The 17,500-nt window shown below is 44.6% G+C and overlaps 2 protein-coding genes across 2 annotated transcripts in view; one reads left to right on the top strand and one right to left on the bottom strand.

Annotated features, from left to right (window-relative positions):
* Nucleotides 1-17,500, top strand: part of LOC135532224 (ventricular zone-expressed PH domain-containing protein-like) — an 86,731-nt gene that overhangs the window by 19,445 nt on the left and 49,786 nt on the right. The window lies entirely within an intron of this gene.
* LOC135532222 (uncharacterized) overlaps nucleotides 10,732-17,500 on the bottom strand; it is a 34,541-nt gene continuing 27,772 nt past the window's right edge. The window contains exon 5 of the mRNA XM_064959817.1: nucleotides 10,732-13,564. Within this exon, the coding sequence (XP_064815889.1) occupies nucleotides 12,903-13,564 (662 nt within the window). The 3' untranslated portion in view covers nucleotides 10,732-12,902. The remainder of the gene's footprint in view (nucleotides 13,565-17,500) is intronic.

Below are 17,500 nucleotides of genomic sequence, written 5' to 3'. Positions count from 1 at the left end.
AGGTGCCTGCTGTGTTGATGATTTGCTGTATAATGTCTCTGTTTAAGGCATCATACCTTATGTCAAGTTCAATTTTCGTTTTATCGACTGTTGCATGTTGCGCTTTTTGGCACATTCACCGGGTACTTGTGTGCTTTGCTACTCTGGAGAAAGGAGGGGGGTTGGGGGGGGTGACGTATAGGGCACAAGTGGTGAGAGAGACATATTGGGCACAGGAAGTGGTGAGAGAGACATATTGGGCACAGGAAGTGGTGAGAGAGACATATTGGGAACAGGAAGTGGTGAGAGAGACATATTGGGCACAGGAAGTGGTGAGAGAGACATATTGGGCACAGGAAGTGGTGAGATAGACATATTGGGCACAGGAAGTGGTGAGAGAGACACATAGGGCACAGGAAGTGGTGAAAAGCTGACATAGGGCACAGGAAGTGGTGAGAGAGCGACATATAGGGCACAGGAAGTGGTAAGAGAGAGACATAGGGCACAGGAAGTGGTGAGAGGGTGACATATAAGGCACAGGAAGTGGTAAGAGAGAGACATATAGGGCACAGGAAGTGATGAGAGAGAGACATAGGGCACAGGAAGTGGTGAGAGAGAGACATATAGGGCACAGGAAGTGATGAGAGAGAGACATAGTGCACAGGAAGTGGTGAGAGGGTGACATATAAGGCACAGGAAGTGGTAAGAGAGAGACTTATAGGGCACAGGAAGTGATGAGAGAGAGACATAGGGCACCGGAAGTGGTGAGAGAGAGACATATAGGGCACAGGATATGGTATGAGAGAGACATACGGCACAGGAAGTGGTGAGAGAGAGAGATATATAGGGCACAGGAAGTAGTGAGAGAGTGAGGGTTAGATGGAGAGAGAGGAGAGCAGAAGGGGATACGTGAGTAAGCAAAAAAACTGGCACCCATCCAGCCTTCAGAGAGGACGTTAACTAGAGAGTCTAGTATTTAGTAGCATTTCCTTCAAATTGTTTAACCTGGGTCAAACGTTTCGGGGAGCCTTCCACAAGCTTCCCACAATAAATTGGGTGAGTTTTGGCCCATTCCTCCTGACAGAGCTGGTGTTACTGAGTCAGGTTTGTAGGCATCCTTGCTCTCACACACTTTTTCAGTTCTGCCCACACATTTTCTTTAGGATTGAGGTCAGGGCTTTGTGATGGCCACTCCAATACCATGACTTTGTTGTCCTTAAGCCATTTTGCCACAACTTTGGTAGTATGCTTGGGGTCATTGTCCATTTGGAAGATCCATTTGCGACTAAGCTTTAACTTCCTGACTGATGTCTTGAGATGTTGCTTCAATATATCCACATCATTTTCCTTCTCATGATGTCATCTAATTTGTGTAGTGCACCAGTCCCTCCTGCAGCAAAGCACCCCCACAACATGATGCTGCCACCCCCGTGCTTCACGGTTGGGATGGTGTTATTTGTCTGGCAAACCTTCCCCTTTTTCCTTCAAACATAACGATGGTCATTATGGCAAAACTGTTTCATCAGACCAGAGGACATTTCTCCCAAAAGTACGATCTTTGTCCCTATATGCAGTTGCAGTCTGGCTTTTTTAATGGCAGTTTTGGAGCAGTGGCTTCATCCTTGCTGAGCGGCTTTTCAGGTTATGTCATGTAGGACTCGTTTTACTGTGGATATAGATACTTTTGTACCTGTTTCCTCCAGCATCTTCACAAGGTCCTTTGCTGTTATTCTGGGATTGATTTGCACTTTTCGCACCAAAGTGTGTTCTTCTCTAGGAGACAGAACGTGTCTCCTTCCTGAGTGGTATGACGGCTGCGTGCTCCCATGGTGTTTATACTTGCGTACTATCGTTTGTACAGATGAACGTGGTACCTTCAGACGTTTGGAAATTGCTCCCAAGGATGAACCAGACTTGTGGAGGTTTAAAAAAAAGAATTCTGAGGTCTTGGCTGATTGCTTTAGATTTTCACATATTTTCAAGCAAAGAGGCACTGAGTTTGAAGGTAGGCCTTGACATACATCCACAGGTACACCTCCAATTGACTCTTATGATGTCAATTAGCCTATCAGAAGCTTCTAAAGCCATGACATCATTTTCTGGAATTATCTAAGCTGTTTTTAAAGGCAAAGTTAACTTAGTGTATGTAAACTTCTGGCTCACTGGAATTGTTATACAGTGAATTATAAATGAAATAATCTGTCTGTAAACAATGGTTGTAATAATGACTTGTGTCATGTACAAAGTAGATGTCCTAACCAACATGCCAAAACTATAGTTTGTTAACAATAAATGTGTGGAGTGGTTGAAAAGCGAGTTTTAATGACTCCAACCTAAGTGTATGTAAACTTCCGACTTCAACTGTATCTTAAAAGCATTATTTATTGTGTACATTAATGTAAGCAATATGAAGTAGTGTAATTGTTCAGGGACAAGGGTCAGTAGGGATGACTTTAGCTTTAAGATAACAGCCTTTAAAGCACTAGGGTGAGGTTCAGCAGGGCTCTCTGTCATTCCATACTGTACATACTGTACTGACACAGGCTGTTTGGCCCAGTTACTGCTATGAGGTATTGGGGTGGTTGCTCTGGTCTGGCTGCTCTGGTCTGGCTGCCCTGGTCTGGCTGCTCTGGTCTGGCTGCTCTGGTCTGGCTGCCCTGGTCTGGCTGCTCTGGTCTGGCTGCCCTGGTCTGGCTGCTCTGGTCTGGCTGCTCTGGTCTGGCTGCCCTGGTCTGGCTGCCCTGGTCTGGCTGCTCTGGTCTGGCTGCCCTGGTCTGGCTGCCCTGGTCTGGCTGCTCTGGTCTGGCTGCCCTGGTCTGGCTGCTCTGGTCTGGCTGCCCTGGTCTGGCTGCCCTGGTCTGGCTGCTCTGGTCTGGCTGCCCTGGTCTGGCTGCTCTGGTCTGGCTGCTCTGGTCTGGCTGCCCTGGTCTGGCTGCTCTGGTCTGGCTGCCCTGGTCTGGCTGCTCTGGTCTGGCTGCTCTGGTCTGGCTGCCCTGGTCTGGCTGCCCTGGTCTGGCTGCCCTGGTCTGGCTGCCCTGGTCTGGCTGCTCTGGTCTGGCTGCCCTGGTCTGGCTGCCCTGGTCTGGCTGCTCTGGTCAGTAAACCCCACAGAGGTCTACCTCATTAAGGTTTTACAAACAACTACATTAAACCCCACAGAGACCTACCGCATTAAGGTTTTACAAGCAACTACATTAAACCCCACAGAGGCCTACCTCATTAAGGTTTTACAAACAACTACATTAAACCCCACAGAGGCCTACCTCATTAAGGTTTTACAAGCAACTACATTAAACCCCACAGAGGCCTACCTCATTAAGGTTTTACAAACAACTACATTAAACCCCACAGAGGCCTACCTCATTAAGGTTTTACAAGCAACTACATTAAACCCCACAGAGGCCTACCTCATTAGGTTTTACAAGCAACTACATTAAACCCCACAGAGGCCTACCTCATTAAGGTTTTACAAGCAACTACATTAAACCCCACAGAGGCCTACCTCATTAAGGTTTTACAAGCAACTACAGTAAACCCCACAGAGGCCTACCTCATTAAGGTTTTACAAGCAACTACATTAAACCCCACAGAGGCCTACCTCATTAAGGTTTTACAAGCAACTACATTAAACCCCACAGAGGCCTACCTCATTAAGGTTTTACAAGCAACTACATTAAACCCCACAGAGGCCTACCTCATTAAGGTTTTACAAGCAACTACATTAAACCCCACAGAGGCCTACCTCATTAAGGTTTTACAAACAACTACATTAAACCCCACAGAGGCCTACCTCATTAAGGTTTTACAAACAACTACATTAAACCCCACAGAGGCCTACCTCATTAAGGTTTTACAAGCAACTACATTAAACCCCACAGAGGCCTACCTCATTAAGGTTTTACAAGCAACTACATTAAACCCCACAGAGGCCTACCTCATTAAGGTTTTACAAGCAACTACATTAAACCCCACAGGGGCCTACCTCATTAAGGTTTTACAAGCAACTACATTAAACCCCACAGAGGCCTACCTCATTAAGGTTTTACAAGCAACTACATTAAACCCCACAGAGGCCTACCTCATTAAGGTTTTACAAGCAACTACATTAAACCCCACAGAGGCCTACCTCATTAAGGTTTTACAAGCAACTACAGTAAACCCCACAGAGGCCTACCTCATTAAGGTTTTACATGCAACTACAGTAAACCCCACAGGGGCCTACCTCATTAAGGTTTTACAAGCAACTACATTAAACCCCACAGAGGCCTACCTCATTAAGGTTTTACATGCAACTACAGTAAACCCCACAGGGGCCTACCTCATTAAGGTTTTACAAACAACTACATTAAACCCCACAGGCCTACCTCATTATCACACCCCTTGATGTTTTCCACATTTTGTTGTGTTACAGACTGAATTTAAAATGGATTAAATTGAGATGTCTTTTATGCTGGCCAACACACAATACCCCATAATGTCAAAGTGGAATTATGTTTTTAGGATTTTTTACAAATTAATAAAAAAATAAAAAAGTTGAAATGTCTTGAGTCAATAAGCATTCAACCCCTTTATGGCAAGCCTACATAAGATCAGCAGTAAACATGTCACATTTGGACTGGCAGGTAGCCTAGTGGTTAGAGTGTAGAGGAGGCAGGTAGCCTAGTGGTTAGAGTGTAGAGGAGGCAGGTAGCCTAGTGGTTAGAGTGTAGAGGAGGCAGGTAGCCTAGTGGTTAGAGTGTAGAGGAGGCAGGTAGCCTAGTGGTTAGAGTGTAGAGGAGGCAGGTAGCCTAGTGGTTAGAGTGTAGAGGAGGCAGGTGGTTAGAGTGTAGTGGAGGCAGGTAGCCTAGTGGTTAGAGTGTAGAGGAGGCAGGTAGCCTAGTGGTTAGAGTGTAGAGGAGGCAGGTAGCCTAGTGGTTAGAGTGTAGAGGAGGCAGGTAGCCTAGTGGTTAGAGTGTAGAGGAGGCAGGTAGCCTAGTGGTTAGAGTGTAGAGGAGGCAGGTAGGCTAGTGGTTAGAGTGTAGAGGAGGCAGGTAGGCTAGTGGTTAGAGTGTAGAGGAGGCAGGTAGGCTAGTGGTTAGAGTGTAGAGGAGGCAGGTAGGCTAGTGGTTAGAGTGTAGAGGAGGCAGGTAGGCTAGTGGTTAGAGTGTAGAGGAGGCAGGTAGCCTAGTGGTTAGAGTGTAGAGGAGGCAGGGTAGCCTAGTGTTTAGAGTGTAGAGGAGGCAGGTAGCCTAGTGGTTAGAGTGTAGAGGAGGCAGGTAGCCTAGTGGTTAGAGTGTAGAGGAGGCAGGTAGCCTAGTGGTTAGAGTGTAGAGGAGGCAGGTAGCCTAGTGGTTAGAGTGTAGGAGGAGGCAGGTAGCCTAGTGGTTAGAGTGTAGAGGAGGCAGGTAGCCTAGTGGTTAGAGTGTAGAGGAGGCAGATAGCCTAGTGGTTAGAGTGTAGTGGAGGCAGGTAGCCTAGTGGTTAGAGTGTAGAGGAGGCAGGTAGCCTAGTGGTTAGAGTGTAGAGGAGGCAGGTAGCCTAGTGGTTAGAGTGTAGAGGAGGCAGGTAGCCTAGTGGTTAGAGTGTAGAGGAGGCAGGTAGGCTAGTGGTTAGAGTGTAGAGGAGGCAGGTAGGCTAGTGGTTAGAGTGTAGAGGAGGCAGGTAGGCTAGTGGTTAGAGTGTAGAGGAGGCAGGTAGGCTAGTGGTTAGAGTGTAGAGGAGGCAGGTAGGCTAGTGGTTAGAGTGTAGAGGAGGCAGGTAGCCTAGTGGTTAGAGTGTAGAGGAGGCAGGGTAGCCTAGTGTTTAGAGTGTAGAGGAGGCAGGTAGCCTAGTGGTTAGAGTGTAGAGGAGGCAGGTAGCCTAGTGGTTAGAGTGTAGAGGAGGCAGGTAGGCTAGTGGTTAGAGTGTAGAGGAGGCAGGTAGGCTAGTGGTTAGAGTGTAGAGGAGGCAGGTAGGCTAGTGGTTAGAGTGTAGAGGAGGCAGGTAGCCTAGTGGTTAGAGTGTAGAGGAGGCAGGGTAGCCTAGTGTTTAGAGTGTAGAGGAGGCAGGTAGGCTAGTGGTTAGAGTGTAGAGGAGGCAGGTAGGCTAGTGGTTAGAGTGTAGAGGAGGCAGGTAGGCTAGTGGTTAGAGTGTAGAGGAGGCAGGTAGGCTAGTGGTTAGAGTGTAGAGGAGGCAGGTAGCCTAGTGGTTAGAGTGTAGAGGGGGCAGGTAGCCTAGTGGTTAGAGTGTAGAGGAGGCAGGTAGGCTAGTGGTTAGAGTGTAGAGGAGGCAGGTAGGCTAGTGGTTAGAGTGTAGAGGAGGCAGGTAGGCTAGTGGTTAGAGTGTAGAGGAGGCAGGTAGGCTAGTGGTTAGAGTGTAGAGGAGGCAGGTAGGCTAGTGGTTAGAGTGTAGAGGAGGCAGGTAGCCTAGTGGTTAGAGTGTAGAGGAGGCAGGGTAGCCTAGTGTTTAGAGTGTAGAGGAGGCAGGTAGCCTAGTGGTTAGAGTGTAGAGGAGGCAGGTAGCCTAGTGGTTAGAGTGTAGAGGAGGCAGGTAGGCTAGTGGTTAGAGTGTAGAGGAGGCAGGTAGCCTAGTGGTTAGAGTGTAGAGGAGGCAGGTAGCCTAGTGGTTAGAGTGTAGAGGAGGCAGGTAGGCTAGTGGTTAGAGTGTAGAGGAGGCAGGTAGGCTAGTGGTTAGAGTGTAGAGGAGGCAGGTAGCCTAGTGGTTAGAGTGTAGAGGAGGCAGGTAGCCTAGTGGTTAGAGTGTAGAGGAGGCAGGTAGCCTAGTGGTTAGAGTGTAGAGGAGGCAGGTAGGCTAGTGGTTAGAGTGTAGAGGAGGCAGGTAGGCTAGTGGTTAGAGTGTAGAGGAGGCAGGTAGGCTAGTGGTTAGAGTGTAGAGGAGGCAGGTAGCCTAGTGGTTAGAGTGTAGAGGAGGCAGGTAGGCTAGTGGTTAGAGTGTAGAGGAGGCAGGTAGGCTAGTGGTTAGAGTGTAGAGGAGGCAGGTAGCCTAGTGGTTAGAGTGTAGAGGAGGCAGGTAGCCTAGTGGTTAGAGTGTAGAGGAGGCAGGTAGCCTAGTGGTTAGAGTGTAGAGGAGGCAGGGTAGCCTAGTGTTTAGAGTGTAGAGGAGGCAGGTAGCCTTGTGGTTATGTGCTTAACAAGTCACACAATAAGCTGCATGGACTCACTCTGTGTGCAATAATAAAGTTTAACATGATTTTTTAAAGACTATCCTCATCTCTGTACCCCAAACGTACAATTATCTGTTAGGTCCCTCAGTCGTGCAATGAATTGTAAACACAGAGTAAACCCTAGCGAACAGGGAGGTTTTCCAACGCCTCGCAAAGAAGGGCACCTATTGGTAGATGTGTCAAAGTCAAATAAAAAAAACAACACTGAATATTACTATGGATGGTGTATCAATACACCCAGTCGGTACAAAGATACAGGCGTCCTTCCTAACTCAGTTGCCGGAGAGGAAGGAAACCGCTCAGGGATTTCACCCTGAGGCCAGTTACAGAGTTTAATGGCTGTGATAAGAGAAAACTGAGGAGGGATCAACAACATTGCAGTTACTCCACAATACTAACCTAACTGAAAATAGGAAAAATAGGGAAGCCTGTGCAGATACAAATATTCCCAAACATGCATCCTGTCCAGAATACAAATATTCCCAAACATGCAGCCTGTCCAGAATACAGATATTCCCAAACATGCAGCCTGTCCAGAATACAAATATTCCCAAACATGCATCCTGTCCAGAATACAGATATTCCCAAACATGCAGCCTGTCCAGAATACAGATATTCCCAAACATGCAGCCTGTCCAGAATACAGATATTCCCAAACATGCATCCTGTCCAGAATACAGATATTCCCAAACATGCAGCCTGTCCAGAATACAAATATTCCCAAACATGCATCCTGTCCAGAATACAGATATTCCCAAACATGCAGCCTGTCCAGAATACAGATATTCCCAAACATGCATCCTGTCCAGAATACAGATATTCCCAAACATGCATCCTGTCCAGAATACAAATATTCCAAACATTCATCCTGTCCAGAATACAAATATTCCAAACATTCATCCTGTCCAGAATACAGATATTCCCAAACATGCATCCTGTCCAGAATACAAATATTCCAAACATGCATCATGTCCAGAATACAAATATTCCCAAACATGCATCCTGTCCAGAATACAGATATTCCCAAACATGCATCCTGTCCAGAATACAAATATTCCAAACATGCATCCTGTCCAGAATACAGATATTCCCAAACATGAAGCCTGTCCAGAATACAGATATTCCCAAACATGCATCCTGTCCAGAATACAAATATTCCCAAACATGCATCCTGTCCAGAATACAGATATTCCCAAACATGCATCCTGTCCAGAATACAGATATTCCCAAACATGCATCCTGTCCAGAATACAAATATTCCCAAACATGCATCCTGTCCAGAATACAAATATTCCCAAACATGCATCCTGTCCAGAATACAGATATTCCCAAACATGCATCCTGTCCAGAATACAAATATTCCCAAACATGCATCCTGTCCAGAATACAGATATTCCCAAACATGCATCCTGTCCAGAATACAAATATTCCCAAACATGCATCCTGTCCAGAATACAAATATTCCCAAACATGCATCCTGTCCAGAATACAGATATTCCCAAACATGAAGCCTGTCCAGAATACAGATATTCCCAAACATGCATCCTGTCCAGAATACAAATATTCCCAAACATGCATCCTGTCCAGAATACAGATATTCCCAAACATGCATCCTGTCCAGAATACAGATATTCCCAAACATGCATCCTGTCCAGAATACAGATATTCCAAACATGCATCCTGTCCAGAATACAGATATTCCCAAACATGCATCCTGTCCAGAATACAGATATTCCCAAACATGCATCCTGTCCAGAATACAAATATTCCCAAACATTCATCCTGTCCAGAATACAAAGTGTTATGTTTGGGGTAAATCCAATACAACATATTACTGAGTACCACGCTCCTTATTTTCAAGCATAGTGGTGGCTGCATTTTGTTATGGGTATGCTTGTAATCGTTAAGGACTGGGGAGTTTTTCAGGATAAAAAAGACATTTAATGGACCTAAACACATACAAAATCCTAAAGGAAAACCTGGTTCAGTCTGCTTTCCAGCAGACACTGGGAGATGAATTCACTTTTCAGCTGGACAATAACCTAGAACACAAGGCCAAATCTACACTGGAGTTACTTACCAAGAAGACAGTGAATGTTCCTGAGTGGCCGAGTTATAGTTTTGACTTAAATCTACATAAAAATCAATGGCAAGACCTGAAAATGGTTTTCTAACAATGATCAACAACCAATTTGACAGAGCTTGAAGAATTTTGTAAACAGTAATTGGCAAATGTTGCACAACCCAAGTGTGGAAAGCTCTTAGAGACGAGAAAGACGTTGTGACTACTTACTGTATGTAAAGTAGATATTTCTGTATTTCATTTTCAAATAAATTTGTAATAAAAAAAAAGAAAACGTTTTGACTTTGTCATTCTGGGATATTGTGTGAGAGAAAAAAATACATATTTAATCCGTTTTGAATTCAGGCTGTAAATGTGTCCACTAAATGTGGACTGGGTATGAATACATTCACACACGCACACACACACACACACACACACACACACACACACACACACACACACACACACACACACACACACACACACACACACACACACACACACACACACACACACACACACACACACACACACAGTTCGGTTGTCCACCCCAAACTCATCCACCCATTGCCCAAACCCCCTGACCTCACCCGAACCACATCACATCATCCTATTTCCTGAACTGGTGGCTGCTGGGAAGGGAGAGGTCAATTGTTATTGGTTCCCTGGGTTACGGGGCAGGGGGCGGGGTTAACGACGTAAAGAGTGGGTGAAACATGCATAAGCCTCACATTCAACTACGTATCAACTGATGAGCACCGTCCAGTGCATTCGCTAACTCTCTGTAGTTATGTAGTTATGCATTAGGACTATCTACCTCACATTCAACCACGTATCAACTGATGAGCACCGTCCAGTGCATTCGCTAACTCTCTGTAGTTATGTAGTTATGCATTAGGACTATCTACCTCACATTCAACTACGTATCAACTGATGAGCACCGTCCAGTGCATTCGCTAACTCTCTGTAGTTATGTAGTTATGCATTAGGACTATCTACCTCACATTCAACCACGTATCAACTGATGAGCACCGTCCAGTGCATTCGCTAACTCTCTGTAGTTATGTAGTTATGCATTAGGACTATCTACCTCACATTCAACCACGTATCAACTGATGAGCACCGTCCAGTGCATTCGCTAACTCTCTGTAGTTATGTAGTTATGCATTAGGACTATCTACCTCACATTCAACCACGTATCAACTGATGAGCACCGTCCAGTGCATTCACTAACTCTCTGTAGTTATGTAGTTATGCATTAGGACTATCTACCTCACATTCAACCACGTATCAACTGATGAGCACCGTCCAGTGCATTCGCTAACTCTCTGTAGTTATGCATTAGGACTATCTAAATGAAGTGAAACACTTTTTTTATATATTAAGTTAATATGCAACGATCACTCAACACATCCAAATGTGCAGCTGTTGTTGGGATGAGTGAAATGGCCGTTTTGACACAGGGGGGAAACAAACCAGCATTTACCGCAATTAAACCTGTTGTTCTTGTTGGTGATGAAGAGAGGTATCGGACACATACTATTAACATGTAGTTTTATTCATATCTTGGTCTCCAATTCTAGTCCTACTGTAATGCAAAAAAAATAATAAGATTTATATACAAAATACATTCATTTTTACTTCTTGACAAAAACACAAAACAATTTACAATATGATACACATTGTCTACTACGTTAATAACAGAGAGCAGAGATAGGTCGTAACAAAACATTCTGTAAACATTGTCCACAGTTCCTCTTTTCAAATCAAGTGTTTCTGTCTCACAAGGGACGCAAAACCAATAGGGAATAAGCCACTATAGTTGTGTCATCTTGTTGTCACCCATTTCAAAGAGAAACACAAAAACCCCTTTGGATTATATAGAACACAAAGAGAAACACAATAAACCCCGTTGGATTATATAGAACACAAAGAGAAACACAATAAACCCCTTTGGATTATATAGAACACAAAGAGAAACACAATAAACCCCTTTGGATTATATAGAACACAAAGAGAAACACAATAAACCCCTTTGGATTATATAGAACACAAAGAGAAACACAATAAACCCCTTTGGATTATATAGAACACAAAGAGAAACACAATAAACCCCTTTGGATTATATAGAACACAAAGAGAAACACAATAAACCCCTTTTAGATTATATAGAAAACAAAGAGAAACACAAAACAACTGAAATATTATGTTTGTCACATCTGAAATGTAAACACTTTGATAAAAACATTTTTTTTAATGTTGGAAACAACGATTGAAAAAAATATTCACTTTTTTCTCCAGGAAATGTAATATTATAAGGTAATAGAACAGTTACAATATCCTATGGCAGCATGCAGATGGTTGTTACTACATAGCCATGCCAGAGAGGACCACGGTAAAACGTTTTCTAACCACAATGCCACCCTAACAACTAAACCCAAACCTCAACCCTTTCCCATTTAACTTACCCCTCAACCCTCAACTTACCCCTTACCCCTCAACCCCAACTCCCATTGGTAAAAAATAGCTAACGTACTTGCAAAAATAATGCTGATATTTATAGCAAATGTTGTCCTCTCTAGGATAGCTTCTGATGGTATAGATCATGTTGTCCTCCTCTGGCATAGCTTCTGATGGTATAGATAATGTTGTCCTCTCTAATATAGCTTCTGATGGTATAGATAATATTGTCCTCCTCTGGCATGGCTTCTGATGGTATAGATAATGTTGTCCTCTCTAATATAGCTTCTGATGGTATAGATAATGTTGTCCTCTCTAATATAGCTTCTGATGGTATAGATCATATTGTCCTCCTCTGGCATAGCTTCTGATGGTATAGATAATGTTGTCCTCTCTAATATAGCTTCTGATGTTATAGATAATGTTGTCCTCTCTAATATAGCTTCTGATGGTATAGATAATATTGTCCTCCTCTAGCATAGCTTCTGATGTTATAGATAATGTTGTCCTCTCTAATATAGCTTCTGATGTTATAGATAATGTTGTCCTCTCTAATATAGCTTCTGATGGTATAGATAATGTTGTCCTCCTCTGGCATAGCTTCTGATGTTATAGATAATGTTGTCCTCCTCTGGCATAGCTTCTGATGTTATAGATAATGTTGTCCTCCTCTGGCATAGCTTCTGATGTTATAGATAATGTTGTCCTCCTCTGGCATGGCCATCTAGCGATGACCCTTGCAGACTGTTTTTTGTGACAGTTGCCCTCAAGCATCTCTCCTTCCACACAATGAGCTCTTTGTTTCTCTCTCTCACCTCGGTCCTTTCCTTTTCTGTCTTTAAATCTGTGGTAAATTCTGGTTCCTCCACTTCTCCTCCTAAGGCTATGTACAGTATACTAATGCTTCTCACCAAGGGTGTGTGTGTGTGTGTGTGTGTGTGTGTGTGTGTGTGTGTGTGTGTGTGTGTGTGTGTGTGTGTGTGTGTGTGTGTGTGTGTGTGTGTGTGTGTGTGTGTGTTGCCACTCTCCTGCTTCTCTAAATGGGAACCACTTCTCCAACAGGACACATTATTGTCACAGTCTCTTTAACCATTAAAGGAAGCTGCTGTTGTTGTTGTTGTTGTTGTTTATGTTCACATTATTGTCGCAGTCTCAGCCAGTTGGGCTGTTCTGCCCTGCAGGTCTTAGTTTATAATGGTGATGATAGAGTTCATTTAAATGATGATGATGAGGATGATGATGAAAACGTCATCAGAGTTAGTTGATGAACTGAGCACCCCCGTGAGGCACGATCTCCGTCAAGCCCCACCCAACTACGTTCCCCCTCTGCTCACACCCCTCGCCGTCCTGCAAAGCCAGCTGGGATATCTCCTCCTCCGTCAGCACGCTGTCCCACACGTTCACCCCTGTCATCTTCCCAGCGAACGCCAACTTGGCATCGAAGCCTCCGTCAAACCCAGGCATCTGACTCCCACTGCCACCTGACCCTCCAGAGACCCCACCGTCGTTCTTCTCCTGCCCCAGCTGGAGGGAGCCTCCATCGGGTAACACGTGGCCCTCGGCCACCCCGGGTGTGAATGCCACTCTGTGTCCATCGGCCCACAGTGACGCTATACCCTGCTCAGAGCTCCAAGCCCCGCATATGTGGGTCCAAATTCCTCCTCTCACCACGCCCCGCCCCTCCACCAGGTGAGCCTCTCCCCCCACAGTGAAGAGAGCCCTGGTTCCTCTGAGAAGGAGCTGGATCTCATAGGGGTTCCGTTTGGTTCCGTAGGAGAACAGCACGGTTCTGTTGGAGACGGAGACAGGCTTGGCCCACAGGCACACGGTGAAGGAAGAGAGGGAGAGAGGGAGGTCTGGTGTCACTGACGAGAAGATACGAGGGGAACGCATAGGGAAGAGAAGAGCGGTCTCACAGCCTGCGAGAGAGGAGAGAGGGAGGAGAGGGGAGGAGAGAGGAGAGAGGGAGGAGAGAGGAGAGAGGGAGGGAGAGAGGGAGAGAGGAGGAGAGAGGAGAGAGGGAGGAGAGAGGGAGGGAGAGAAGGAGGAGAGGAGAGAGGGAGGGAGAGAGGGAGGGAGAGAGGAGAGAGGGAGGAGAGAAGGAGGAGGAGAGAGGGAGGAGAGAGGGAGGAGAGGAGGAGAGAGGGAGGGAGAGAGGGAGAGAGGGAGGAGAGGGGAGGAGAGGGAGGGAGGAGAGAGAGAGGGAGGAGAGAGAGGAGAGAGGGAGGAGAGAATGAGAGGGAGGAGAGAAGGAGAGAGGGAGGAGAGGAGGAGAGAGGGAGGAGAGAGGAGAGAGGGAGGAGAGAAGGAGAGAGGGAGGAGAGAAGGAGAGAGGGAGGAGAGAATGAGAGAGAGGGAGGGAGGAGAGAAGGAGAGATGGAGGAGAGAATGAGAGAGGGAGAAGAGAAGGAGAGAGGGAGGAGAGAATGAGAGAGGGAGGAGAGAGGAGGAGAGAGGGAGGAGAGAGGGAGGGAGAGAGGAGAGAGGGAGGAGAGAATGAGAGAGGAGGAGAGAGGAGAGAGGGAGGAGAGAGAGGAGAGAGGGAGGAGAGAATGAGAGAGGAGGAGAGAAGGAGAGAGGAGGAGAGAATGAGAGAGGGAGGAGAGAATGAGAGGGAGGAGAGAAGGAGAGAGGGAGGAGAGAATGAGAGAGGGAGGAGAGAAGGAGAGAGGGATGAGAGAATGAGAGAGGGAGGAGGAGGAGGAGAGAGGGAGGAGAGAAGGAGAGAGGGAGGAGAGAGAAGGAGAGAGGGAGGAGAGAATGAGAGAGGGAGGAGAGAAGGAGAGAGGGAGGAGAGAGGGAGAAGAGAGGGAGGAGAGAAGGAGAGAGGAGAGAGAGGGAGGAGAGAAGGAGAGAGGAGGAGAGAATGAGAGAGGGAGGAGAGAAGGAGAGAGGGAGGAGAGAAGGAGAGAGGGAGGAGAGAGAGAGAGGGAGGAGAGAAGGAGAGAGAGAGAAGGAGAGAGAGGGAGGAGAGAAGGAGAGAGGAGAGAGGGAGGAGAGAAGGAGAGAGGGATGAGAGAGGAGAGAGAGGGAGGAGAGAAGGAGAGAGAGGGAGGAGAGGAGAGAGAGGGAGGAGAGAGGAGAGAGGGAGGAGAGAAGGAGAGAGGGAGGAGAGAATGAGATAATTGCTTTAGTCATTTTACGGTTATTAATTGATCTGCAAGACGACCAATTTAGGAAACCACAAGATGGCGAAAAGTCCAAATCTACTTCTACTTTTTATCATTGTTCTTTTCCTCTTGTTATAAGTCTGATTTACATTCTTACTTAATGTGATGAAAAGAAGAGAGACTGAAACAGGCCCTGCCTTCTGCCAGCACGCTGCCTCGCGGGGCTTCTTCAGGTCTTTACTAAGTTCCCAGAAGCACTACGGATGACCAGAGCGTCAAGTCTTCATCCAAAAAGGTTTTCCACGTCAAGAAACACGGCGCTAGATATTCATGATGTATTATAAACCTGGTGGTTTGAACTCTGAATGGTGATTGGCTGAAAGCCGTGGTATATTTAAGCAATAAGGCCAGAGGGGGGTGTGGTATATGGCCAATATACCACGGCTAAGGGCTGTTCAATATAAACCCTGTGAGAGATCTCCGTTGGTAACATTGAATGACTATATGACTATATGACTATGAATGACTATATGACTATGAATGACTATATGACTATGAATGACTATATGACTATATGACTATGAATGACTATATGACTATGAATGACTATATGACTATGAATGACTATATGACTATATGACTATATGACTATGAATGACTATATGACTATGACTATGAATGACTATATGACTATGACTATGAATGACTATATGACTATGACTATGAATGACTATATGACTATGAATGACTATATGACTATGACTATGAATGACTATATGACTATGACTATGAATGACTATATGACTATGAATGACTATATGACTATGACTATGAATGACTATATGACTATGACTATGAATGACTATATGACTATGAATGACTATATGACTATGAATGACTATATGACTATGAATGACTATATGACTATATGACTATGAATGACTATATGACTATGAATGACTATATGACTATGAATGACTATATGACTATGAATGACTATATGACTATGAATGACTATATGACTATGAATGACTATATGACTATGAATGACTATATGACTATGAATGACTATGAATGACTATATGACTATGACTATGAATGACTATATGACTATATGACTATGAATGACTATATGACTATGAATGACTATATGACTATGAATGACTATATGACTATGACTATGAATGACTATATGACTATGAATGACTATATGACTATGACTATGAATGACTATATGACTATGACTATGAATGACTATATGACTATGAATGACTATATGACTATGACTATGAATGACTATATGACTATGACTATGAATGACTATATGACTATGAATGACTATATGACTATGACTATGAATGACTATATGACTATATGACTATGACTATGAATGACTATATGACTATGAATGACTATATGACTATATGACTATGAATGACTATATGACTATATGACTATGAATGACTATATGACTATATGACTATGAACGACTATATGACTATGACTATGAATGACTATATGACTATGAATGACTATAGAACAAATCTATATAGGATCTTTATGGTTGAACGTTTAACAGTCATGCATGCCAATGTAACAGTATAGCTTCCGTCCCTCTCCTCGCCCCAACCTGGGCTCGAACCAGGGACCCTCTCCACACATCAACCTCAGTCATTCAGGAAGCATCGTTACCCATCGCGCCACAAAATCCACGGAAACCTTGCAGAGCGAGGAGAACCACTACTTCCAAGGTCTCAGAGCAAGTGACGTCACCGATTGAAACGCTATTTAGCGCGCAACACCGCTAACTAAACACCGCTAACTAAACACCGCTAACTAGCTAGCCGTTTCACATCCGTTCCACCAATAGAGTGAAGTAGAAGTATTTATTTTCTCTCTCTCTGTCCTTTAGGCGACAAAATAATAAACCTGGATGCTCTGTTTCTTATCGCAAACACCACTCTCTCGTTTGATTGTGCACATTGTAGGCCTGCGTGTGTGTGTGTGTGTGTGTGTGTGTGTGTGTGTGTGTGTGTGTGCGTGCGTGCGTGCGTGCGTGCGTGCGTGCGTGCGTGCGTGTGTGTGTGTGTGTGTGTGTGTGTGTGTGTGTGTGTGTGTGTGTGTGAGTGTAAATGGGATCTATAAATGGGATCTATAAATGGGATAATAACAGTGGTGTAAAGTATTTAAGTCCACCATCTGGATCCACTGTCTCATTAAAGATCTGCCCTCTATGAATTAAAACCTAATTATGACAAGCGGACCATATTACATATTGGATCGTTAAAAAAACAACACAGTGTTTACACTTCCTTGTAGTTTACCAACAAAATGGATAGGGAACTTTGTCTGCCATATAGTAAAGATACTAATTGGTTGAAATGAACTGGCATTAATAGAAAAATATACCAGTTTCATCTGAGGACAAAAATGTTGACAGATGCTCCATACAGGTTGCAAAATAAATGGGAAGAGATTTTCGATGTACCAATTCCGTGGCACATGGTTTATGAACTGGTACAAACAACTACACTTGATTCAACACAGTTTTTCAATTTAAATGATTATATATAATTCTTGCCACCAGTAGAATGCTGTATATATTGGGGCAACAAAACAACCATCTCAGCTCTGTAGATTTTGTTGTGAAGAGACAGAAACAATCAATAATTTATTCTGGTATTGTCCCTATGTTGCTTGTTTCTGGTCACAGGTTCAGGAATGGTTAAACAAAATCACAACATG

Source organism: Oncorhynchus masou, unplaced genomic scaffold, assembly GCF_036934945.1.
Source record: "Oncorhynchus masou masou isolate Uvic2021 unplaced genomic scaffold, UVic_Omas_1.1 unplaced_scaffold_1772, whole genome shotgun sequence".
Taxonomy (NCBI): Eukaryota; Metazoa; Chordata; class Actinopteri; order Salmoniformes; family Salmonidae; genus Oncorhynchus; species Oncorhynchus masou.
This window is presented reverse-complemented; position numbering and strand designations above follow the sequence as displayed.